Source organism: Protomyctophum bolini, assembly GCF_963924005.1.
Source record: "Protomyctophum bolini genome assembly, chromosome: 19".
NCBI lineage: Eukaryota > Metazoa > Chordata > Actinopteri > Myctophiformes > Myctophidae > Protomyctophum > Protomyctophum bolini.
In genome coordinates this window covers 25,120,756-25,148,009 of record NC_137880.1, presented here as the reverse complement: position 1 = coordinate 25,148,009, position 27,254 = coordinate 25,120,756, and the positions used below count along the sequence as shown (strand labels likewise).

At 45.0% G+C, this 27,254-nt stretch overlaps 1 protein-coding gene across 1 annotated transcript in view; it reads right to left on the bottom strand.

Annotated features, from left to right (window-relative positions):
- The window catches only part of klhl29 (kelch like family member 29), a 297,174-nt gene that overhangs the window by 40,177 nt on the left and 229,743 nt on the right, over positions 1-27,254 (bottom strand). Inside the window, exons 11-12 of the mRNA XM_080791254.1 lie at positions 8,384-8,566; positions 5,034-5,214 (exon numbers count right to left, since the gene is read on the bottom strand). Coding sequence (XP_080647380.1) covers positions 5,034-5,214; positions 8,384-8,566 — 364 coding nt within the window. The remainder of the gene's footprint in view (positions 1-5,033; positions 5,215-8,383; positions 8,567-27,254) is intronic.

Genomic DNA, 27,254 nt, shown 5'->3' with positions numbered 1-27,254 from the left:
CAGCCTGTCTCTGCCGCACTAGATAACACTAATAGACTCAAGCTCCATTAAGAGTCACAGCGAGCTCACACTGGCATCCCGTCATATTTAGATGGTGTTCTGACAGCCGGCGGGCCGTGTGTTAAGCTGGCATGGCCGGCAGACCCAGAGCTGTGTGTGCCACTGTGAGCTGACGTCAACACGGCTGTGCCAAGCAGCGGCTCAGGCTCTGACTCACACCGCTATGCTCGATGTCACGCTGTGCTGATCAGCCGCCACGCAGAGACCCAACACAGAGCTCAAGATACATATTAATGGAGCTGCAGGGAGGTTTTGGTAGCAGGTCATAATAAGCATCAAAAGTGCTCAAATGCCAGTCTGTCAATTTTACTTGTCGCTTGGCAGGAGAGCTATACCTGCACTTTAAAATACTTAAAGTAAATTCATGTCATGGTAAGTGTCCGTTTTTACACGGTAAATGTCTGTTCTGTTGTTGTCCTGCTGTTTATATCCACACAGTGTATATCCACAGTCCACACAGAATGACAATTATAAAATGAGACACAAATTGTATTTGAAATAAGGTTGACCTTTCAACATGAATAAAGGTATCAACTATATCAATAGTGTTGAATGCGAACTAATCGTCAGTGATTTGATTATTCATTTAACATGACCCTGGTGTGTATAGACTTAAGTGTTACAATGGCTGTTGTGAGAATAAGTATGCTTTTTTGGGGGGAGAAAGGGGTGAATCACAAAATGCCACACTTTAGCGGAAAAAGCAGGTAAATTGAGCAGAAAAGCAGAGAGGAAACAGCATTCTTTGAATTCATGACCACCCTATCACACTGTACAATCCTGGGTGTTAATTAAGAGAGTAATACTCTGCAAATTACAAATGGATAAATGACCACTGTGTACCTGCAAAGCAGCAACTATACTACCGTGTATACCGATAACCTGCGGAAGGTGAACGTTCCAGACAAGAGTGAGAATCTCACCACCATCTAAAGGTTATCAAACAAAGACACAGGGAAAAGCTCCATCAAAGCATAGTAGCCAACGGGGGGGTTAATGCTTAACCCATTTAGACCCGAGTTAAAAACATTCACTTAGAATATATATTCAAAGATTTGCGCCACATTTTTACGATAAAAAAAAAGTAGCAGACCTACAAGCTCGTATGAGCTTGTAGATCTGCTATTTTTCAATAGCTAAATTATAACATAATGTTATAAACTAAAAGGGGTTCCCGCCCAAAATAGGTTAATACGCTCTACTCTCACAAATAGGAGACTTCTCTGTAGTCTGTACCTTTGAATCGATAGCTCTGCTCTCACCTCACAATAAGCCTTTAGGACAGGAAAAAAAACAAAGAAAAAAACAAGACCTTGCAAACAAATCCATTGAAAATCCATCCAGACAATTTGAGAGGACTGTTCCGTTTTCAAACAATATGGCAGGTGAACAGGGAAGCTTGACCGGGGGGGGGGGGGGGGGGGCTTCTTCTCTCCTCGCAGTGCATGCGAGCTCTTCTCTCAAATGAAACGCCCGCTTCTTTCTTCACAAACCATTAAAAGTTTAACTATTGTGCTCAGCGTATTGGTCATTCACCCCCGTGCTGTTGCAGAATGTCAGAGTCCAATGTTAGAATAGTAATAACAAGTAGGAGCAGCCTCTGGCTCTTCATGTACAGAGAGGGAGAGCGAGAAAGAAACAGAGAGCTGAAGTACTGTATGTGAATGTTACTTTCTTTTTATGACACTAATAATAGAGTGTAGTTGCTGAAGGCCTCCAAAATAGCTCTGCGTATGCATGAAAACACACACACACACACACACACACACACACACACACACACACACACACACGGGGGCAGGCAGAGGTGCACGCGTACGGTTACGGTACAGAGTTCCTGGGAGCCACAAATGCTCTAAATGGACCGGCAGCTTTCCAATTAAGCAGTTCAGAGGCAAAGGAATGAAATGCATTTCCATTATGGGGCAAACATTCCATCTAAGCCGCTGTCATAATGACACTGTATGGAAGCATTATGGGGATATATCAAATTACAGTGTTTCATTTGGAAAGCTGTGTAGTGCATTGTGAACCGCTTCAGAGATCCATTGTGCTGCCAGGTAATGAGCAACAGCGACCTGATCTAATATGTTCAGTAATGTTCTTTTGATTGCTCTGGTTAATCTCACTCTGCCTGGCAGAGAGAGGAAGGTGGCTCCGTGCTCCTGACGACACAGCTCAGTCCGAGTTCACGTTCACGCCTTCTCCCGAGTGGTCTACCACTAGAGTGACATTAACACACGCTAGGAGAGACGTTTGAAAATCATGAAAATAAAATATTTCTTAACCAAGCCTGATTGAGAAAAAAGAAAACCTGGCCACAGTCTCTTTTGTGAAAGAGAGACTATGCAAATTCCCCACGTGTTCCACAAAGAGCCCAGACGAATACCACACCATATGAAATCATCGTTAGAGAAAAGGGCCAACCGTGCTGTTCTCTGTATGACCTCTTAACTACAGTATACTGGAACAAACGTGTGACAGCCAACCAATCAGTGTAACAGCCAAGCAGCCAATCAGTTTGCAATCCTCAAATGAGTCCTTCCTGATGAGTGGAATCGGAACATATCAAAACGTGCCATGCACATTTGTGTGTGTTTTAAAGTAAACTACTATCAAAACATACTCATAGAAAAAGGTAGGACCTCATGTTTTTGTATTGTCTTGGTGTGAACTTCTGTGAAGTGGTATGTGTTGTTTTTTATATGGTTGTTTGAACAGACTGTGAAGACAAATATCCTCCGAGACAATAAAGATTATTATTACTGTACCAGACAAACAATCCGCTGACGGCTGGAATAAGTACACAGTATGCTGTACCAGCCTAACGATGTCCTTACAGTCCACAGAGTGGAATAAGAACATAGAATAGCTTACCGATCTGCAGATATTATACAGTTATTTAGATAGACGCTTTCTATTGTATGTACTGTACGTTATTTGATTGAGATTGATGGTAGACATGTGGTTACAGAATGTTAGTTAGATTAATGCTAGTCATTTAGTTATGCCATTTAGATAGATGCTAGATATGTTTAGTGGGTTATTTAGACAGATGCTAGACATGTAAGTTAATGCTATTTAGATGAATGCTGGATGTGTTATCTGGGTTATTTAGTGAGAGACTAGGTATGTAAATGATGCTATTTAAATTAATGCTAGATTTATTAGGTGGGTGGATGCTAGGTACATTACGTAAGTTATGTTATTTAGATTGATGTTAGGTGGGCGGATCCTTGGTATATAACAATTGTATGCTTGAGCAATGGAGCAAATTTACCTCCCAGTTAAATGAGAGGGAGCCAAGTTGTGTTTTTGCGTCTCCACATTTTGACTTTGACACTAGCTGTGAGCTATTTTGAGTTGAAAATACAGTAATATCGGGCCATATAGTCTTAGATTTCTTTACCTTAGTAATTTGTACATACTGTATCTCTGGAACAATGTGTCCTTCATTCCCAGATAGGGAAGGTTACTACAGGAAGTAATTGGATATGAAGCAATGGGAACTGAAATGGTCTAGCATTATTGGTTAAGACTGAAGGCGAAATAGGTGAAATTAAAATGTTCTCCCATTGAAGGGGAACATGCCAAAATGCAAAACAAAACAACTAACCGTAACATATAACCACTTCTGCAATATGCAGCGTCTCACCAATGCGCCTCACCATCTGCCAGACACTGCATGCACACTGTGCATATTTATTTGCTGAGAGCGGATTACTTCAAAGAACACCTCAGCATCCGGGCTGATCACCCGCAGCACATGGAGAAATGGTCAAGGGGGCCATTGATTCGGGGTTAAGTCAGAGCTGCTTTGTTATCTCAAGGCGAGCCTTCCAGGTGTGTGCTTTCTGGATGAGAATCTACGATCATCTATCATCGCGGTTCCCTAATCCCTACCTTTTCTGGATCAGGGCCAACTTCGAAATCATGAAAGTATGTGTGGCCCACCCATCTGACCATTAGGACTTTGGGTGTTTATTTACCCTTCAGGATGGGATTCTGGTTGCTATGTACAGTATAAAGCAGTATCATTTTTTGATAGTTGTGAATAAACATTATACGTTTTTCAAACTTATGTCAGGATTTAGAAGGCGTTTTTAGAGTCGATCGGCCTCAGTGCTAATTAAATAGGCCTTTTTTTGTTAATTGATGTTATAGAGCACCGAAGTCTGACGTCACTTTCAGTAGAGGGCGTCAGTCCCCAGGTTCATGTATTTTTTTAGTTGCATTGAAATCGCCATATGGGGATTTTAGATTGCTTCATATAAGAACTATGTTTCTGTTAGGGGGGTGGCTAAGTGTGCCGTTAATGATGTTCATTAATATTTGATACAGCCAGTTTCTGGAGAAAATGGAATTAATGTGGCTGCAAAAGCCTTGAAACTACATACGAAGGCAATGTCGCTGCTAATATACGTCACGCCCAGCCGTCAACACATTGCGTTCCTGAGATTCCTCGTTGACATAAGCTCAGCTGGTGGTGACTCAACTCGTACTAACCACGAAACATTAAATATCAATAAAATAAAAATAAAAATAAACTGTTGTGCGACAGGCAGATGCAGCCACCCCCCTACCCGGAAATGTAGTCTCTGGGTTATTTGACTCGTTTCTAACGCTTATTTTGTTACTCTTTGGGTATATTTGTACATTTCCACCTTCAGTCGATGCTTCATATCCATATGAGTGAAAAGGCTGGGGTGATCGGTTTATTTTTCAAACGCAGTTCTTATATGAAGAGATCTAAAATCCACCTACGTATGGGGATTATAATGCAAATAAAAAATACATGAACCTGGGGACTGACGCCCTCTACCGACAGTGACGTCAGGACTTCGGTGCTCTATATGATATCATTACAATCTCAGTGTTTTGACAATCATTTTGGGGTCCACTTGCAATATACTCTATGTATACAGCCCACAGGCTGGGAATCGCTGAGTCATCACCAGCTGCATGCGGCTTACCTCTCTACGTGGTCCAGGTTTCCCGCCATGCCCAGACCTCCGATGGTGTACAGCTTGCCGTCGTACACCAGGCTGTTGTGTCGGCAGCGGGCCATGTTCATCCGGGACACCAGGTTCCAGTTGTCCAGCAGGGACATGTAGCACCACACGTCAGCCACTGTCACGCCAGACTCTGTACCACCTACACCAGGCAAAGTTTAGGGATATTAGTAAGTATTCCAGGACAGCATTCCTTAGTAGAATGTAGAATATAATGTGTCCTAATAAGTATACTGTATATATATATGGAAACATTGGTAGGACAAATGTATTTTTTTAATGTTTTCCCCAATTTAGTCATTATGTAGACCACCTCCACCCATGAGTATAGTCGCTGACTCTGCCAACTCCTACTGTTGGTCTTTGGGAGAGTGCAGACAACTTCTCTGATACAACTGGAGTGACCTGACAGAGAACAGTTTCACTGGGAGTGCATAATGTGTGCAGAGGAATACGCTATCCCTCCCAGTTCTGTTCCCTGCTGAACAGTTGCAGTAACAGAGAATGTTCTCCCCCTGCATTCTTGAGCTCAAACCACACCAATGGGTTGGAATGCAACTCCTTGCAACCAAAATGGTTGTGAGTAGACGCATGGAGTTGCAAGCAACCATTGAATTGGACCAATCACTTGGGTCGACTTGCATCGACATGCGCCACAATGCGCTGACGTGCAACAGGACATATCACACCACTGGGACTCGACCCATTGGTGTACAGTATGTGGTTTGTGCTTTACCCCCCTGTGAACACAGCTAATTGTGTGCGATGGAGCGCCCGGTCAAGCCGATTGCGCCACAGAAGAATCATAAGAAACCATCTTGTTTTTCTCACATGTTGTGCCTGCATGTGCTGATTTGGAAAACTTGGGTCCACTCCACGGTTTAGACAAACTTTTAAGTAGAACAGTTACGATAATACATTTCAGTGTGAATTGAAGGACAAAGTCACCTGACCGAAAGCTGTTTGCCAGTGTGCAGTCAACAAACAAAACCAACCAACCAAAAAAACACCCATCTCTCTTCTTTCAGCACGAGAGCCTCCTTCAAAAGCATCTGCTCGATGCCATGTACTTTGACCATAGACTGTGACTTTGACACGTAACACCGGGGAGTGACTTTGTGACCCCATTCCAAGTGCGAAGGAAGGTCACAGCTCATAGCCCATTGATTGGCCGAGCCAGTGCACCCCTGATTTCCCAACTGACTGCCAGGCTTCCCTGTGGACAATCGCAGCGCTGTTCCAATGCCCAAACACGCATTTACATTTATATGAAAAGAGAACGAGAGGGAAGTACACGCAGGACAAATCCTGTAGCGTTTACGCGCTGCAATGTCAGGGCCTCAGTGCCGAGCGAGACTCCGACGCAAATGGACCGTGGAGCTAGCGATACAGTGCACCTCTGGAGGAAGTTAAAGGTGGCTCAAAAGAGAGAGAGAGATGGAGAGCGAGAGAGAGGCTGAGTGCATGGCATGGAGTGGAACAAAGGAAGGAAGGTGCTAAAATACTGCAGCGACTTTAAAATCAAACTGGGGAATACAGGAGAGAGGTCCTGAAAATTTTAGGACAGATGGTGCTTTAAATAGGACACAATGCATACCAGTAGCCTGAATAATATTAAAAAGAAAGTTGTTTACCGGGATGACCACGCGCAGAACACGGAAAATATTTTTTGGGAGCTTTGGGTGAGTTTGGTTTGTGTCATCCTAGTTAATCTGTCTTTCCCACTGACCCCCCCTATAGTCCTCTTGCAAAGCTTCACTCTTCCCACCTCTTATTTTCAATCCATCTGCCACCACACCATCACAATCTAAAACATGAATATGAATGGCTTCTCCTTCATCTGAGACTCTATGTTAATACTGCTCGAGATGCAGTCATTAAAAACGTTCCCTGGTGAGATGCTCCATGCCTGAGTGCATAATTTAACTGAATCTTTTGCGTTCAGGTCTCTCCAGAATTCAAACACTTTGATGGAATCAATTGGCCAACACAGATTTTTGAAAACTGTCTGACCAAAGTGCATATTTATCATTCACAGAAAGTCAGATCTGAAATCAGCCAGTAAATATGAAAAGTTTAGGCAACACTGTTATTGCAAAAGTATTGTTTGAAAAGACTTGAACATTTGAAGGTACTGCTAGGTCTTCCAAACGACAAAGATCATTAACCATAAAATAAAGTTAAACGTTTTAAGATGAAAGTGTCACTTTTCTTCTTCGGGTCCGTGAATAACGATATCCAGGAATTGAGGAATTACAGTGATTTGGGGATACATTGAATGTTTGCATAGATAGAAGAGGTAGTTAACACCCGGGGGTATTTGGAACCATTAAATGAGGGCAGCTTCAGAGCCTATTTCAAGATTGCTCCGTCACTAATGTTGCTCTGGAGAGGGACGTCTGGAACACTCTGGTGGAGCTGTTGCCCCTGCGACTCGACTACGGATAAGCGGTTGAAGATGGGTGGATGATTTAGATTTAGATTCAAGAGTTATTCACGTTTTAAGATTTTTCATCCCCTCCATTAAAATGGAGGGGGACCACTTTGGATGACGTCCCAACTGGAAATGAAATCAAATGTTGCCCAATCGACACTTCCAACCTGTAGAGCCGGTTATGAAATGATTAATGTTCCGTCTTTTGATTAATCTCTGTCCGTCCTATTTGATAGGACGGAGACCTCCGTTTGGCAGGTGAGAGTGTTAACTACATATCCACATGTGGATATGGGAGTTACATTAGTGGTTATTTAAGTGATGGATCATGGACATCGTGTTGGCGTGTGTGAAATTCAACCTATTTTTCATCATAGACATCTCTTGATTTTGTAGAGAGAATGTTTTATTGGGCTTTCAACGATATCTCCACAATTGCCAGCCTTCAACACAAACAAAGGAGAGCTATTTCTCACCTTGAAATCGAAGTATTCAAATGCAGTGAATTGAGTCATAGGGGCACAGAATAGCTTTTGTTACATTTAATCACAGTTTTTGTTCTAAAACAAGAAGAAAAAAAAAGAATTGCTGCTGTTCGTGTTTTTAAATCGTTTCCAAATACTTTAAGCTGAGAAAGTGTGAAAGTCCTTGAAAAGATTTCCCTGACTTCTGAATTTCAGAAAGAACCCCCCCCAGCATTATCATTTTAATAAGCTGTATTTTGTACTCTGGAAATATATTTTCTCACAATGTGTTATTTTAGAAATATTTGGGCAAATCTTCATATATACACAGTATATTCTTGTATAGTTTCAAACACATGTACACATGTACAAACACACCACCTACACGAGTTTGTGGGTGGTGGGAAGTATACCTGATAGGTAGATGTTGTCCCCGGCTGAGATGACACTGAAGAACTCCCGGTCGTAGAATGGCAGGCTGGCCAGTGGATACCACTTGCTGTTCTGTGGGTTGAAGCAGGTGACCGCCGTGAGCGAGCGCTGGCTCATCCCTATGGCCTGACGCCCTCCCACCAGCACTATCACCTCCGCCACACCTGGGAGGACAGAGAGGCAGAGCCAAATAGAGAGAGTGGGGAGAACGGAGGAAAGGCGGAATAGATACAGAAAGGAAATGGAGGATGGAGAGAAAATGGGGACAAAGGGAGCCAGAATGTAGAGAGACGTGAGGTTGACAGGGGTTGAAGAAAAGACAGAAAGAGAGGGAGAAAGGACAAAGCAAGAGATTTGAAAGAAGGGAGAGAGGGAGGAGAAGGGGGAAAAGAGAGTTAACTTTAATTGGAAGAGACAAGGTCAAACATTTGTTGAGAGACGACCTTGTCAAGTGGTAAATGGTCTTTATTTCTATAGCGCCTTAAGCCAAAGCACTGTACAATGTGCTTTTACATTCAGTACTCAATCACACACCGATGGGCGGAGTCAACCATGCAAGGCACATCGGGAGCAGTTAGGCGTTCAGTGTCTTGATCAAGGACACTTTTGACATGAAGCCAGCAGGAGCCAGGGATTGAACCGGGGACCTTTGGGTTCCCAGATGACCCACTCTACCTTGTGAGCTAAGGCCCACTGCAATGCTTAAATGCTGAACTGCAATGAGGAGGGCAAAAACATGGTGCCAAACATTTTACTGCAAAGTGTTATGTTTTTATGTCTATTTATTAATACGGTCATTCCCAAAAACCAAACAAAAATAGGTATTTTTAAGTTACCACCTGTTCATTTTCCAAACACGTTAAATCTCCATAAAATAAGCTCGATGACTTGTTGTGGCTGGGCAGTGTAAAAAGTGACTTGCTCCCAGACAGCCTGAAACTCCCACACAAACCAGGTGTGTTTTGAATTCGGCAAGCCGTCGGCTGCTTGGAAGTCAATAAGCATGCAGTACGGGAAAAACACACAAACGCAAAATGCAAAACAGAAAAGTTTCCTCTTGTTCACAGGAAACTCTGTGCTGTGTTTAGTGGGAGAGTATAACTCAATTACCAAGACTGATGGACCTGCCATCTGCTAGGAGACTGCTCGGCCCTCCTGTCCTCCCTTCTCCACACAGATACAAACACACTCCCACATACCGTACGCACAGGTGCATGTACTGTATGTGTGCACGTGTGCGCAGTACACACACGTACAGTGCGTGCACACGCACACGCACACACACACACACACACACACACACACACACACACACACACACACACACACACACACACACACACACACACACACACACACACACACACACACACACACTAGACATGGGGAGCCACGGGGCAATATTAATGCTAACTTTATACTGTTGGATATTTATCAATATACAATATAGCTGGCGGCCACGGAATCTGGAATATTAACAGCAAAATAAGCGTCTCATTAAGGGGGAAAGATTGCTTTGTATTCTACATGCTGTATAAACACAGAGTTTACTTTAATTTTCAGCAGCTTTGCTTTTAATAAAGAAAGGCTTTGCTGTGAAACCGTAGCCGACAAAAGCAGACAACTAGGAAAGTGCAAGGCAGTGGAAAACATTTCCAAAAAGACTGTTTCACTTTATTTGGACGCTGTTCATTTTGTAGGCTCCGTCCATATTGAGAGGGTTGGCCTACTCGTGATAAATTATGAAGTCCAAGGCTCGTGATATGCTCTGAAGTGCTAATTTGTATAATCACTCTACAGTTAACTGCTAATAAACGCCATTTCAACCTTTTTTGTTTCAACAACAAAAAAGGTCCAAACACACAAAATGCTTGCACACAAAAGCACACACAACTCGCATGTGATCATCCTCACAAGGACCTGGTACATACACACTGAAATGGCACGCACATACACACACAATGAGAACAACTAGTGCACATGCACGTAATATAACATCATCTGCGATCGATTTCCGTCCTTCAGTCAAGCATATAACACGCACGCAACGCACGCACGCACACACACACATGCACGCACGCACGCACGCACGCAAGCAACGTTATGTACAATAGGAAGGAGAGCCGCAGGGCAATATTAACGCTAACTTCATCCTGTTGGATGTGTATCAATATAAAATGATGCTGGTGGCCACGGAATCTGTAATATATAATATATCGTTAAAAGGGAAAAGTTGCTTTGTATTCCAATACTGTATAAACACCATTTAGATTTCACTTACATTTTTAGTGGCTTGGCTTTTAACATAAGCAAAAGGCTTTGCTCTGAAACCGTAGCCGATAATATAAAGAGACAACTAGGAAAGTGCAAGGCAGAGGAAAACATTTCCAGGACAGATGACTGTTTATTTGGACGCTGTTCTCGTAAGCTCTGTCCACATTGAGAGGGTTGGCGTGATAAATAATGATGGTTCAGCATCTGAGGCTCGTGATATGCTTTGCAATGCTAATTTGTATATTAACACTACAGTTACCCATTTCAAGATGACACATTTCAAGTGGACACGTGCAAGCAAACAATGCTTGCACGCACAAATACAGAAATACACAATTGTTGTAACCCCTCCCTCCTCACAAGCACCCAGGAAGCACAAACTCAAATGATACGCACATAAACACACAAATGGGGTTGAGCTGTCCAAAAACAGGAGATTGTTTTTCCGCAGTATTGTTTCCAAAAAGTAAAGGTATCAGAACCGAGATACAGTTGATAAACAGGCACTTAACATTTAAGTCAGGGGTGAAACAACTGCTTAAATAAAAATATAGTCCAGTCAACCCCAGTCCGTATGTGCAGTACTGCTTCTGTATGGTACTGGCTGACAAACAACCACTTTGTAAGCTAAAGCGGTATAAAAATGCAGTCCATTTACTATATAAATGCAATCCATTTACAGACAGAGGGAGCAAAAGAGCGACATATTCAAAACATGCATAATAATCCCCATCTGCACGTTGAGTATCTTCGACAAACACGTTAAAAACATTATGTGCAGACACTGGAGAAATACACCAGTGATCATAGGCACACAAACAGGCTGGCAGCCTGACACTGGCATTGTCTCTGGACCTGCTCAGCCCTACAGAGACACATCTACTAACCAGACAGAAATACGCTTTCTGTTTCTAAGAAGTAGGCAGGCAAGCAGAGATAGAGAGAACAGACAGAAAGTGAGAGTGATACACACGAAACAAACAAGAAAGAAACTGGTACAGAGATAGACAGATAAGCAAATAATGAGAGAGAGAGAGAGAGAGAGAGAGAGAGAGAGAGAGAGAGAGAGAGAGAGAGAGAGAGAGAGAGAGAGAGAGAGACAGACACACACACACAGAGAGAGAGACAGTATATTCCTCTGACACTCCAAAGTGAGGTTAACCAATGGTTCATCTGCTAGGATCAATAGTCTTCCACTTCCACTGACACTCCTGTCAGACACATCCCTAGACTGTCCTAGCTCTCCCCCGTCTCTCCTCGAAAAAATACATAAAAAAATAAACTGCCAGCCATTATTCAGATGTTTTGAGGTCTCAAGTAACTTGCCTCTCTTTCCCTGTGCTTTCCAAAGCTAGTCCGCTACACAAAGAGAAAGGGACACTTCACCCTTTATGCAAAAAAAACTCCTTCAGACCTCCAAAGTCCAAACCTTTTTTCGTAAAGGGCAGCGATAGGACTACAAATTTCCGTCGTTCCGAACTTTGGATGGGCGGTCTCTGAACCTTTTCCCTGAACTTGTTCACCTAGAGATGTCCCGAGAGTATCTACTGTTCTTTAGTGACGACTCACGAGCAGAGAGACGGACAGCTAGTTATTGTTCTCCTGCGTTGGGCTAGTCTCTCGCAGCCAGAAGCTTGGAGATCTCCACCTACAGCACTACGTCTGGGGAAATCTAAATGCAATGCTTGTCGGAAACCATGTGTACCATGTAAACCAATCCTGACACCATCCCAATATGAAGGACCTCCCTAAAGTGGTTTGCATTTGTTCTGCAATGCAGTTATTTTTTAATCTCTGAATTGTTTCCACAGTTTTCTGACCTACACTGAACTTGGATGTCAACAGACAAATTTGTAGGCAGAGATCTCCAATTGTTTGGCCATGCGAGACTGAAGGCCTGATATATTTTAGCTAAAGCAATTTTCTCAGCTTCATGGTGTCACAAATTCACAATCCAGCCTAAAATCATTCAATGGCCCACTCAGGAACTCTGAAACCTTCCAATAATGTCCAGCTGGCATAAGTGGGAGTCCATTAACAGTTACAGTAAAACAAACCGCTGCAATACTTTGAGAACTGTGAGAGCATTTCCGTGTCTCTCGCCTACATACCACAGTACACCCACACACCCACACACACACACACACACACACACACACACACACACACACACACACACACACACACACACACACACACACACACACGCCATTGTCGTTTCTCATTCGACTGTTCATTTGCTGTTTTTAAGTGTGTATCGTTATCATCTGATTTCTCCAATTACACCAACTAAGTTATGTTATCCCACAGATCTGCACGGATACAATATGTACCTTTGTTTTCACTTTCACTTACTTTCTACTGCAAATAGATACATACAGTACTGTACTGTATTAAAATAAATACAACCAGTGTTAGTGTAACAACCTGGATTAAAACCTGGGTTGTCCTGCATGTCTGGAATTCTCCGTCAACGAATGTACTTTATCAATATGAAACTGCCTCGCTGAAAATCAACTTTTAACACTTAGTCACCCCCAGCAACAGGAGACGTGCACGCGCATTCCATAGGGTCCCATTAAAAGTAGAATCTTCTTTGGCTGTTATCTCTGAAACTACGAGCGCTGTCCGTGGTGATCATCATCCATCGGATGTTCAGATCTGATTTACATCGTATCGCTCCCGACATTAACGTTTCTGGCGAAAGATAAACATTATGAGCTACTGCTAACATAATCCATTTCTTACAATGGAGGCCTGCGAGTGAGGAACCCGGATGTGAAAACATGGTAATCTTCCCTATTCTGACTTGCGCAGCTAACTACCCTATATCTCCACCTGGTGGCAATTAACTTGTTAAGCTTCAGGTTTTCAGGCGTGGCTACTCCGCTTCTCTAGTAAAATGCACGAAAGTGTTTACAACTTAGACTAGAGCAGGAGTCGGTGGTGTTGGTTTCCAGAGCCTCATTAGCCAACACGAGATGGACATGCAAATTAGCACCACATGAAAGACGCAAACTCACAAAGTATGATGTTTTTCCAAAGATTCTAACCACACTTAATTCATGAGATTTCAAAAGATTAATTAAAAATCCGGGGAACAAAGACAACTTATGCGATACAGCTTATCTCCCCAAGTGTCCAATTACAGAGCTTAAGGGGATCACAAGTGTCATTTCTAGCAGAGGCCGTTCCTTGCTGTGCGTACTTGTATACATATCTCTGGCTTGTTTGTCTTTGTTATCACCTCGTGCTAATGTGATCTGCGGGGGTTCTTCTCTGTGCTTTCCAGTTTCCACATGGCCAGACATGTCAGGGATCGTGCACATCCGGGCGGCGGCGCCCCTGTGCGTCTTTGACCTCCCCGAGCGGCCGGCAGCAAAAACACTAGCCATGCAGCATCGGGCCTGTCAGAGCATAAGAAACATGGCAGAGGAGCGCAGCCAATGGGGACTCATAGCCTCCCATCAGACGGCATGGATGTTGTGTGTGTGTGTGTGTGTGTGTGTGTGTGTGTGTGTGTGTGTGTGTGTGTGTGTGTGCGCGCGCGTGTCCTACCCTTTGAGCAGGTCTGTGTGAATACACGTGTTTCTCTCTAGGAGCGGTATTTGTGTGTGTGTGTGTGTATATTAATATATGTTTTTATATACATTTCATCTCTGCGTGTATATCCTTCTTTGTGTGCAGGGTTGTATCTGTACGTATTGGTGAAAGTGTGCGTGCGAGCGTGCATGGTGCGTGCGTGCTGTGTGCGTAAATTCCCCGACAACACAGCCAGCCACTCAGGGACGGCTGTCAGTCAGTCAGGGTCTTGATGGTTGCAAGGATAGTGTGATGGTGAAGCGCCGGAGAGCGGTGGAAAAACTGAGAGGGATTGAAGTGGTAACTGAGTTCTCAACCATGACGGCGATGTGTCTGTGTGGTTCCTGATCCGAGACTGACGCTTGTTCATGCAGGTATTGATATAAAACAAAACAATACAAAGAAAAGCTTCGTAATTTAGACATTACAACCATGTGTGCTGTGCTGAAAGCCAGCTAGTAGCCTACTGCTCAGTCTTTGTCAACAACAGGTACAGGTATAAGAACACTGCGCTGCATGGTCACCTTAAAGTGTGGTGTGCTTATACAGTAAAGTGTGATTGGAAATATTGCCAACAAAAGCCACCACTCAGTCAAAAAACTAAACAATTGCCTGTTCCAGCTGGGAACATTTTTCCAATTTCTTCTAGCAAATCATTGTCACTTTCAGGGCAGAAATGCTTCGAAATGTGGCGTTTCTAAAACACAGTGGTGTAGAGCAGTGGTTTTCAGCTAGTGGTCCGCCTATTATCTCATAGTATCACTAACAATACAGCATGGAATTGTGGACAAAGTCATATCCCATGACAACAAAATATTCTTAGTCTTTGGTCTGAGAGGCTCATCAAAAGGGTGTTCCGTGGCTCAAATGCAGAATAAATAATGGGCGATTGGGCGTTGATAAGAAATAGGTTGAAAATCACTGGTGTAGAGCCTTCTGCTTTAGACACACGAGCACGTATGTGCACACACACTGCACACAGACAGACACCGCGGCACCTATATTTAGTCTTAGTTTTAGTCATTATAGCTTCGTTTTTATTTAGTTTTTGTCAGTGAAAAAGGCAGTCGACACTTTGTCATAGTTTTAGTCAACACTACTCTACTGATCAGCCCTCTTTTAGCTAAACAGACTTGTAAGGGGCAAAATAAACAGTTGAGCTGATCTACGGTATATAATCTTACGCATTTCCCCAAAACCATTAACCATCTTAAAATAACACATTTGTCTCCAGAGTTAATGAGAGTTAATAGAATTTGCCCTTCCAGTGATATCACCAGGAGGACAATTACACCCCGCAGAGTTAAACACAGCTCAGTGAAACGATGACAATGAAAAATAGCGAGGTCTTAAGTCTCTCTGAGGGATACCGCTTGGCCACATATAGGTTTTAAATTACTATGCTGCTTAAAATATTTACAATAGCACGGTGGGATTTTTGTAGGAATTAAATTAAAAAAAACTCAACACTGTGGCAAAAATATCTAATAACCTCCAGACTATGGTATAAATATGCCTCAGACTGAGAGAAGCAATTACACCGGAGGCTGGTTGAGACATACGGTATAATATCATCATACTGTAAGCCCCTTCCAGGTAATCTGCCCCCCTGGTGACACCACTGTATGGTGATCCAAGTCTGCTGCTTCCTCATCAAAACCTCCTTATGTTGACTGTTAGACCACGTAATAGACAAAGTGCTTGATGTTCTTCTCTTGATCATGCCTCAAATTATTGACGGAATGACGCTTTATTTACTGCTTCAAGCAGCCAGACTAATGGTGCATTCACACGGGCAGATGAAACGGTGCAAAGACGCGTTGTGAGTTGATTTGCTACATGCATCGTTGTGCCTTTGCAACGTCATGTCGCTGGCTTCCTTTGACAATGAATAGTAGACTGCATCCTTTAATCTGCCCCACGTGAACGCAACATCACAGCCCCATATAGCACCGGAGTCTGACGCCAATATCGCTAGAGGGTCCACAGGTTTGTGTATTTATTTATATGTAATATAGGGGGATCTTAAATCGCCTCATATAAGAACTGTGTTTGAAAAATAAACAAATCATTCTGGCGGTTTCACTCATATGGATATGAAGAATCAACTGACTGCAAAAATACTAGAAACAGACCGTGTCAGATGTGAGCGACCTACTGCAAAAATGATACAGAGCCACCTCCCCGACAATATCGGCGAGACAGTTTGTTTATTTTTGGACCACAATTCTTATGAGAGACGATTTTAAGATGACCCAATGTTATTATCCATAGAGAAAAACCTCTGTGAACCCCTTGGAACCAGGGCATGAGCTAGTGACGTCAGTACTTGGGCGCTCTACTGAAAGGAGGCAGGGGGAGCGTACGGCGCTGTCTGATAATAATTCACAGTTGGGACAGACAGGGTTGTTCAGGAGCCATGGAGCCTGGCAACAGAACAAGCGCTCAGCCTGACAATTTGCTTTGCTTCCACCTGCCTTTTCCCTAATGACTCCTATCTGTGACACCAGAACCACCCCGCCTATACACAGAACCCTGTGTCTGGAACAGACTGTGGGAAAGCGCTAAAGGGCGCAATGGGCTCTGTTGCATTGCAGCACTACCAGAAGTAGCAGATCTACAATCTCACAACGGATCGCAGCGCGAGGCGATGTGAGATTGTCGCGCTGCTATTTTCGGTGTGCAACACAGATGACAGTAAGTATAAATCCAACTTAGCACACACAAACCCACCTTACAGACAGTCAGACACACACACAACAAGGTTTTACATACACCTGAATATGCACGCGTGCATCACATACATATAGGAGCACACGCACATAAACACACATGTACTGTACACACACGCACACGCGCACCTGCGGGCACGCTCTTGCAGAAGTATAGGATCCCTGCTGTTCCACAGATATGAAGAAGAAGAGGAGATTGATTGAAATATGGATACTGAGGACAGGTAGAGGTGGAGAATTCTTGCTTTTCCTCTGCCCCTGGGAGCCAGCAGGTCCCCTTCCTCCTCTTAACATACCTTATTAAATTTCTCCTTTCTTTCGGCCTCATGCTGTGACCCTGCTTCACACATTCTCTGCTCTTTTCCTCTACCCTGCGGCCATCTCTCTCGCTCTCTCCCCATCTTTCTCTCCCTCTTTCTCTCCCCATCTTTCTCTCCCTCTTTCTCTCCCCCGGGGACTCATCTATCCCTCCCATCTCACTCATTCTCCTATTCTCTCATACCTTCTCTCCCGTCCATCACTCTAACCCTCTAACCAAAGACACAGCAGTCTTTTTGTTCTGTGGCTGTATGCTTCCATCTTCCTCGTCCTGATTCCTGTGGGCTGCCTCAACCTTTCTGTGACCCTTTGATTCAATCTCGACCGACAGAAGAAGGTGGAGCGAAGCTGCGTTGGGTGTGGTTGAGTTTCAGGGGTGAAGTCAAAGGGCCAGCTAGGCACTCCAATGTTGAAGCGCTGGGCCCTAGTGGTAAGAGGAAGGACTGCAGGTGGACCCGTGGATTCATGACGAGGAAACCCTGTGCAGCTGAGCTTTAACATTGAGCGCTCGGTTGCACTTCCGCAATTGACCTCCAAATTTTGGAGGTCAAATGCGGAAATGCGCCCCAAAAAGGCGGAAATAGACGGTCCCTCCGGCTGCTTCAAAACGCCACTGAGCAACTTCCACTGACATGAATAGTGGAGGGGCGGAGCTTCGCGCCAGATCAGTCTCTATCCTTTTAATACTCTATGGGTGAAGTCGCGGTTGAGGTTTATGTTGGGGACGGATGGTGATTAGGTTGGAACTGAGATAGTGTTGATTTCATCGACTAAAACTATGACGAAAAATGTTCGCCGACTAACGTTTTTCACTGACAAACTATAAATAAAAACTAAATAAAAAACAGGCTACGATGACTAAAACTAAGACTAAATCTATTGGAGATTTCGTCAACAAATAAAAATGAAAATAGCCAATCTAACCTTTAAAACTGCTTTGTCCCAACCCGACCCTTTGGTGTGGTTTGGGCTTTACAATAAGCAAGGTAAACAGATCGTTTTGCCCTGACCAAGATGGACGCTCTATGAAAACAGTGTTCTTTGCAATCTCGGAATTGACGCTTAGATTGAAGGTGACTGAACAGAACATCGATGTTATGAACTCATTGAATGAAAATCACACTCATATCTTATCCTCATACATCAGTCAATCAAATCATCAAATTCCTTGCTACAAACACACCTACACACAAAGCTGTGCATAGGAGGGGCTAGCGCCACTCAAAAATGGGCGATATGTCGCGGTTACAATAGTAACGCACACTTCTGATGAAAGTAAAAGTAACGATCGGCAGAATAGTTATTTCAACATAAAAGGCCCCGTGCATCCTGGTGGCAGTGAAGGGACAGCGCTCAATGGTGTCAGTCAATGTGTTCAAATAATAGCAAAAAAAAGCAAAAGAGTGAGGAGGTCTAATGCGAGTTTATTCCAAGCCGTCGGGCTGTACTGTAGAAGCAGAATGCTGCTTCACCGTGTTTTGGGGCTTTCCTTGTGACATCATGTGGCAGCCAAGTCTATGGACTTTGTGTGTGCCCGCAAAAGGCACCCCTCACTTCCCACTAGGGTGATTTTTATATGCCATTGTAGGCACTTGGAGCAGGTCAGCAGTAGAAGACCTGAGGAGGGCTGGCAGTTTGGAACATAATCTAGGCAGGCAGTCATAGAGGTAAGGGAGGTATAAACTCCATGTCTTCCTCCTGCACATACAGTACATGCTAGGTAATCGCTCTCCATCTGAGTGGTCACAGTCCAAAGGTCAGGTCTACTCTGCAAAGCTTTCATTTTCCCAGCAAGCGGCGCAGACAAGCCACAGGCTATCTCATGTGGATTTACCGTATCCATGATCTTACATTAATGTGCTCACACAAAGACGATAAACTCAGTGCTTCTGTGGATCTATCTATCTATCTATCTATCTATCTATCTATCTATTGAAGTGATATCAGATCTTTCTCTCTCTCTCTCTCTCTCTCTCTCTCTCTCTCTCTCTGTCCCCTCCAAATGCCATCCAGTCCAAAAATAAGAATCAGAGGGTCCACAAAAGGGCATTCTTCACATAGAGCTATTAGGCATTTTCTGGCACATTTCTCCAGTGTCCTGCTTTCTCCACTTTGAGCCATAAAACAGAGCAATCTCACGCTACATTGGCTCCAAAAGACAAACCAGGCTGAATAATTACCCGGAGCAGGGCAATAATCAACAAAGTCCAGACAAACGCGCAGGCTTATAATAATTGTCTTTCAAACTGCTGACAGCCCTTTGCCACCGCTATCTCCTCGCCTAATGGTACGTAGCCAAGACCGTATAGCCTGGAAGAAAGATGACAAATAAATTCAATTAAACAAAAAAAAAAGGCCATTGTCAGTGGCACTGAAAAGGGATGTGTGCAGGCGACAGACGGAGCGTCCTGTCTGTGCCGGGAGGGGCATCCCATGATCATTTATTATGACGTCCATGTGACTGTGTGGTTCCTGCTGTGCTCATGTCATTTGATCTCTGCCCTTGTATGTAACTGTATTCTCTTTTTTTGTCCTGTGTTATGTCAAAAGTGTGTATATGTGTTGCATACAAGGCCGCTGGAAATGTCAGTGCAAACTGACAATAAAGTACTGTATATCATATTATATAATTCACCCATTCATACACCGATGGTGGAGGAAACCATGCAATGCAAGGTACCAACCTGCCCTATCGGGAGCAATTAGGGGTTCAGTGTCTTGCTCAAGGACACTTCGACACCATCTCTGGGGGAGCCCGGGATTGAACTGGGAACCTTTCGGTTTCCATCCGGCCAGTCTACCCCTGAGCCACCGCCACTGGTAGAGATGGTGGAGGAGGTGGCGCGCGCGCACACACACACACACACACACACACACACACACACACACACACACACACACACACACACACACACACACACACACACACACACACACACACACACACACACACACACACACACACACACACACACACACACACACACACACACACACAGTTGAAGCCATAATTAACAACACACTGACAAGTGTTCTGGTGAACACCACGTGTAAAGCACGCGCTGCTGGTGAGCGGAGCACTAATGGGTCAAGCCCAGGCTGCGGCAATGTCTGGAACACCAAATGCCTGCCAAGCGGTGACCATCTGACCTCCTGCGGCAGCCAAGCTATTCTGTAAACCCGTTTAACCAAAGCCTGCTTCTCCCGGAGAGCAGCGTTTTTATTGGGTTTGTCGTTCACCGCAGGGGTCATCATGGATGATAAGCCAGCGTGCTTCCTGGATAAGGCTTTCTGAACAAGCAATTTAAATCTTCCCCAAACACATGATTGGGTCCCGACCCTTTTGCGAAAGAAAAAAAAATCTTCTTCTGGGGAGATTTTTAAATGGAATAATCTGTAACAGGGAACACAGACTCACGGAAAGATAAATCATTGCACAGATCAAATGGCCGTTAAGAGCTGCTGCATTGCAGCGAATAGCCTTTATACACTGGAGCCAAGGCCAGCACTTATGACAGCTGATTGTACTAATCTGTGTGACCGTGTGTGTGTGTGTGTGTGTGTGTGTGTGTGTGTGTGTGTGTGTGTGTGTATGTGTGAGAGAGAGCCTATTAGGGATCTTAACAACAAACAATTTACATATGACAATGAGTGTGGGCTAAACTTAGTGAAGTTATAGCTGTGTGTATCAGTGTATGCAGGCATAGGTGTGTGTGTGTGTGTGTGTGTGTGTGTGTGTGTGTGTGTGTGTGTGTGTGTGTGTGTGTGTGTGTGTGTGTGTGAGTAAGATTGAGACAGAGGAACAATGTCAAGCTCTTATGAGAGAGAGAGGGGCCACTGGGTGCCCCAGTCATTACAGCTCATTTGTCTGAGTGCTATTCCACTCGGCTGGGCTGAGTTAACAGTTTGCCCCGGATCGCTCCCTCGGATCCCCCCTCTGAGCTGGTACAGCACCCTGCAGCTACCACAGAGACAGGGAAACGGGGAATACACTTGTGCATGCCCCATGTGTTGAGAGAGAGTGAGACACAGGACAAAACTTTGTCAGAGGGCATTAATATACAGTTGACTGTGTGCGTTATAGTGCCAAAAACCCAAAATGTTGTCACACACACACACACACACACACACACACACACACCACACACACACACACTTTGGAGCCAACTCCCAGCAGGTTCCTGATCTCTCCGATGTCTAATGACAACTAATCAGAGGCACCATCCACCATCTAATTAACCAATTAGCAGCTAATAGATTCACGTACCATATATGCAATGCATGGAGGATCCATTATGGGACTCCCGTGCACTTCAGTGGAAGCAATCTACCCCCCCCAGGCCCTCATCCGACCAAACGGGGAACAGGTTTGGTGCATGATCAGTCTATTGTGGCACGTCCAATTTTCTTTGCTTTATACGTTTATTTACTAGGATTGATTCACCTAGAAAATGTGTCTCCTGTATGTTCAAAGTTTTGCAAGAAACTTTAGCCGGGCACAGATTGTAGGATAATTATAGGGCTGTGTTGGTATTGGAATTTTGATTGCTGTGGTGAAAAAGCTATATTTATTGCTTTTATTATTATGTTTAGCAGGCGGTTTAAAACCAACATTTTGCAGCCACAGTCGTAAAGTCGGCTTGTTTATTTTGTGTTGTAATTTATGTATATAATTGTAACCCAATGTTTAATCCAGTAATGCAGTTATTTGCCCTGCCCTAATGATAATTGAATTGATTTTGGGCTTGATTCGCCCCTGCTGAGAATCATTGAGTTGTTCCCTATGAGGCTGGTCTAAACCGATTATTTTCCCAAACATTATATCCTTTTATTTAGTTTATTCGCACAATAAAAAACAGTACAAGAAAGGCAACATCAATAAAAGAGAAGTATGTGCAGGTGAGAAAAGAAACCCATGGAGGGCTTATCCTGACGTGTAGTACGAAGTGTTCACAGACAGAAAGTCGCAAACCCTCCCAATCAGCTCGATGTCGCCCCAATTCCAAAGTCCTATATAACATGTTATGATATTTATGACTGTAAAAATGACTGGCAAGCAGTGCATGTCATGGTGGGCGAAGATGGTGCGCGAATACAAAGAGGTCGTCCACTATCTGTCGCCTGTCAAGTCAGGTCCGCAAGCCGTGTCTGACCGTCCACCTCCACCTGTCTACATCGGCCTCTTCGCGATCATGTGACACGGTGCATATCCCTCTGAAATAATTAATTTAATTTCCTCCAAAGCTTGCAGGACGGCGGTGATGTTGAGTGGAGAGTTTAGTTTACTCCATGTAAGAGATAAAAATAAATACATAAAAAGACATGTCAATGAGGCGAGCTGTACAGTAGGTGGATCTATGGGGTTCTGAGTCATACATAAGGGTGATTATAGTGCCGATCTGGAGGGATAGAGTGTCATGTCTTAATTGGAAATCCAACTTGAAAGAGTAAATTGGATGTGCAGCAGGAGAAATTCTAATTTGTGGGCACTGCTGGAAAAAAAAGGATTAAAGTGCAACGTGTGGGAGATATACGAGATAAATGTTTGCACAACATGCTCACACGCACAACACAGACCCATACAGACACACACACACACACACACACACACACACACACACTGATGTGTAGCATACCATGCACACAGCGATGCATGCGTACGTGTGATTCACAAGCTCACAGATTGAGTGCACTCAGCAAGAAGTGTTTCACGGATGGCAGTTCTCCTTTCTTTTTCCACATGAGAGACTTATCTTCTGAGCTCAGGTGGTGTTCCATCTGTTTATGTGCACTTTGGAACACACACACACACACACACACACACACACACACACACAATGTCATCCCTTCAAACTTCATTCTACATCCCTCTCTCTCTCGCTTGCTCATCCTCCTTTTCCTCTCCTCTGACTCTTCCTCTATTTTTCTCGCCCTCCCATCTCCCCTTCTCCTCGTCATCGTCGTTCTCCAACAGCCTCAACCTCCCCTTCTGATTTATTTCCTTCTTCTCTCCATCTGTAGTCCTCCACTCCTCCATTTCCCCTGGTCTGTCCATCTGTAGTCCTCCACTCCTCCATTTCCCCTGGTCTGTCCATCTGTAGTCCTCCACTCCTCCATTTCCCCTGGTCCATTCATCTGTAGTCCTCCACTCCTCCATTTCCCTGGTCTGTCCATCTGTAGTCCTCCACTCCTCCATTTCCCCTGGTCCGTTCATCTGTAGTCCTCCACTCCTCCATTTCCCCTGGTCCATTCATCTGTAGTCCTCCACTCCTCCATTTCCCCTGGTCCATTCATCTGTAGTCCTCCACTCCTCCATTTCCCCTGGTCTGTCCATCTGTAGTCCTCCACTCCTCCATTTCCCCTGGTCCGTTCATCTGTAGTCCTCCACTCCTCCATTTCCCCTGGTCCATTCATCTGTAGTCCTCCACTCCTCCATTTCCCCTGGTCTGTCCATCTGTAGTCCTCCACTCCTCCATTTCCCCTGGTCTGTCCATCTGTAGTCCTCCACTCCTCCATTTCCCCTGGTCTGTCCATCTGTAGTCCTCCACTCCTCCATTTCCCCTGGTCTGTCCATCTGTAGTCCTCCACTCCTCCATTTCCCCTGGTCTGTCCATCTGTAGTCCTCCACTCCTCCATTTCCCCTGGTCTGTCCATCTGTAGTCCTCCACTCCTCCATTTCCCCTGGTCTGTCCATCTGTAGTCCTCCACTCCTCCATTTCCCCTGGTCTGTCCATCTGTAGTCCTCCACTCCTCCATTTCCCCTGGTCTGTCCATCTGTAGTCCTCCACTCCTCCATTTCCCCTGGTCCATTCATCTGTAGTCCTCCACTCCTCCATTTCCCCTGGTCCATTCATCTGTAGTCCTCCACTCCTCCATTTCCCCTGGTCCGTTCATCTGTAGTCCTCCACTCCTCCATTTCCCCTGGTCTGTCCATCTGTAGTCCTCCACTCCTCCATTTCCCCTGGTCTGTCCATCTGTAGTCCTCCACTCCTCCATTTCCCCTGGTCCGTTCATCTGTAGTCCTCCACTCCTCCATTTCCCCTGGTCCATTCATCTGTAGTCCTCCACTCCTCCATTTCCCCTGGTCTGTCCATCTGTAGTCCTCCACTCCTCCATTTCCCCTGGTCTGTCCATCTGTAGTCCTCCACTCCTCCATTTCCCCTGGTCTGTCCATCTGTAGTCCTCCACTCCTCCATTTCCCCTGGTCCGTTCATCTGTAGTCCTCCACTCCTCCATTTCCCCTGGTCTGTCCATCTGTAGTCCTCCACTCCTCCATTTCCCCTGGTCTGTCCATCTGTAGTCCTCCACTCCTCCATTTCCCCTGGTCTGTCCATCTGTAGTCCTCCACTCCTCCATTTCCCCTGGTCTGTCCATCTGTAGTCCTCCACTCCTCCATTTCCCCTGGTCTGTCCATCTGTAGTCCTCCACTCCTCCATTTCCCCTGGTCCGTTCATCTGTAGTCCTCCACTCCTCCATTTCCCCTGGTCTGTTCATCTGTAGTCCTCCACTCCTCCATTTCCCCTGGTCTGTCCATCTGTAGTCCTCCACTCCTCCATTTCCCCTGGTCCGTTCATCTGTAGTCCTCCACTCCTCCATTTCCCCTGGTCTGTCCATCTGTAGTCCTCCACTCCTCCATTTCCCCTGGTCTGTCCATCTGTAGTCCTCCACTCCTCCATTTCCCCTGGTCTGTCCATCTGTAGTCCTCCACTCCTCCATTTCCCTGGTCCGTTCATCCACCATCTACTGTAGCCTCAGAATTCAAACAGTCCTCTCTCTCTCTCTCTCTTCCTCTCTCCGTCCTCAAGCTTTCCCTGCAGGCCCATTGACCATGCACCCTGCTGTGAAACGCAGTGCAGGCCAACAGAGCAGCAGATGGCCATGGACACACACACACACACACACACACACACACACACACACACACACACACACACACACACACACACACACACACACACACACTCGCGCACACACAGTATCATTCACACGTTATCATACTTAATTGCTCCTAACACATTGTCAGACCTGAAGACAAAGTGTCAGACACGTCTTAGCACCAGGGCTTCAGTGTCAGGATTTGGAAATTAAGTCAGGGTTGTAAAACTCTGTGTCAAGGGAGAGCACGCACGCACGCACACACACACACACACACACACCCCCCCACAGCCTACCCTCCTACATGCACACGGACGTGTGTATGTACTTTGTGTATAAGCACATATCCCAACATCCAGTGTACTACTATACTGTACATACAGTACACACGACTGCCCCAAGAGGCCAAGACGCTCTTTTACACACACACACACACACACACACACACACACACACACACACACACACACACACACAATGTAAATCGATGAGCCCGTCTTGGGCTTGGATCATAATGAGAAAGGCATGCTCTGCCGCCCACAATCTTGTTTGACCCCCAGAGCACATGCACCCACCCTGCTCCCACACACACACACACACACACACACACACACACACACAGAGCACATGCACCCACCCTGCTCCCACACACACACACACACACACACACACACACACACACACACACACACTGGAGCCGCTCGGGTCAGCCACATAGAAACACCAGCAAGACCACACAGTAAAAAAAAAAAGAACACAAAGCCAAATAAAAAAAACACAGAAACTCTCAAACGGAATTAAAGGTCAAGGTGCACAGGTGTGTCTTAAGGCGAGATTTAAAAGTCTGGATGGTGGGGACTAGTTTGACATGGAGGGGACTAGTTTGACATGGAGGGGACTAGTTTGACATGGAGGGGACAAGTTTGACATGGAGGTCATTCCACAGTGTGGGGGCTATGCCAGAAAAGGCTTGTTCACCTCTGGTATTTAAACATACCTTTTTTGTGACGTCGAGATTCAACTGGCCTGCAGACTGCAATGGCCTTGAGGGAGTGAGTATAAACCTTTATAAGATCACAGAGATACTGCTGTGCCAGACCATTCAGTGATTTAAAGACAAACAATGACACCCTAAAATCAACTGTAAACGTGAGTCAGTGAAGAGAGGCCAGAACAGGTGTAGGGGCGTAGGCTAGGGGCTACGACTACTGTAAAAGGCATGAAGGGAACCATTTCACATTTGCAGCAAGAGGTCACAGGCTTTTCCAAAAGCCCCTGCTAGGTTTTCCACTCGCTCTCAATACGGGCCAAATGGAAGCCTTGGCTTCTGCGAGGCGAACCCATTCGAGGTTACTACTACGAAACCTGAGAGTTGCCAACCACAACAGTTCCTCTGAGTGTCCGATGGAGCTGACTTAGCTTTGGCCTCTGTCCTGACAGACCCGACCGCGTAAGCGAAAAAAAAAACATTAAACACGCAGCGGGTCGGGCCACAGTCAGGCCTTCTCGGTCCAAGCACATCAGGCCAAGCACTCCTTTTCCAAGCAGCCTCCGACATATTTGCTTATGTTGTTAAACTCGGATATTCCTGGAAATCAGTTGGCACTTTAAAGCCTGCAAATTGCTTCTGGCTGTTGCCCCCCCGAGCGCTGTTTGCCCAACCAGGACCCCCTGATTCTTTCCCGTCTCAATAAAGAGCTGCCTAATTACGGCGTCTGTGAGGTATTATGGGGCTTAGTGTGGACACGCAAGTCCGTCCAGCGTAACTTATTTTCTGCTTGGCAGAATGGAGATAATTGCTTAACAAATGGCACTTCACGGTGCGGTCAGTTCACCAACCCGACAACCGCAGTCTCACTGAACCTGCATTTTTGCCAATAAACAACGACCGGAGTCATATTCGCGTAATAATTCCACGTGTTTAATTGCAGGATAAGGAGGTTAGCAGGGAGAGGAGAAGGGTGTGTGTGTGTGTGGGGGGGGGGGTGTCTGCCTTCCGAGGAAGAGAGGCATTTGTTGCATTATGTACGTGCCACATAACACCATCATAACCTCATAATTGCCCATAAGG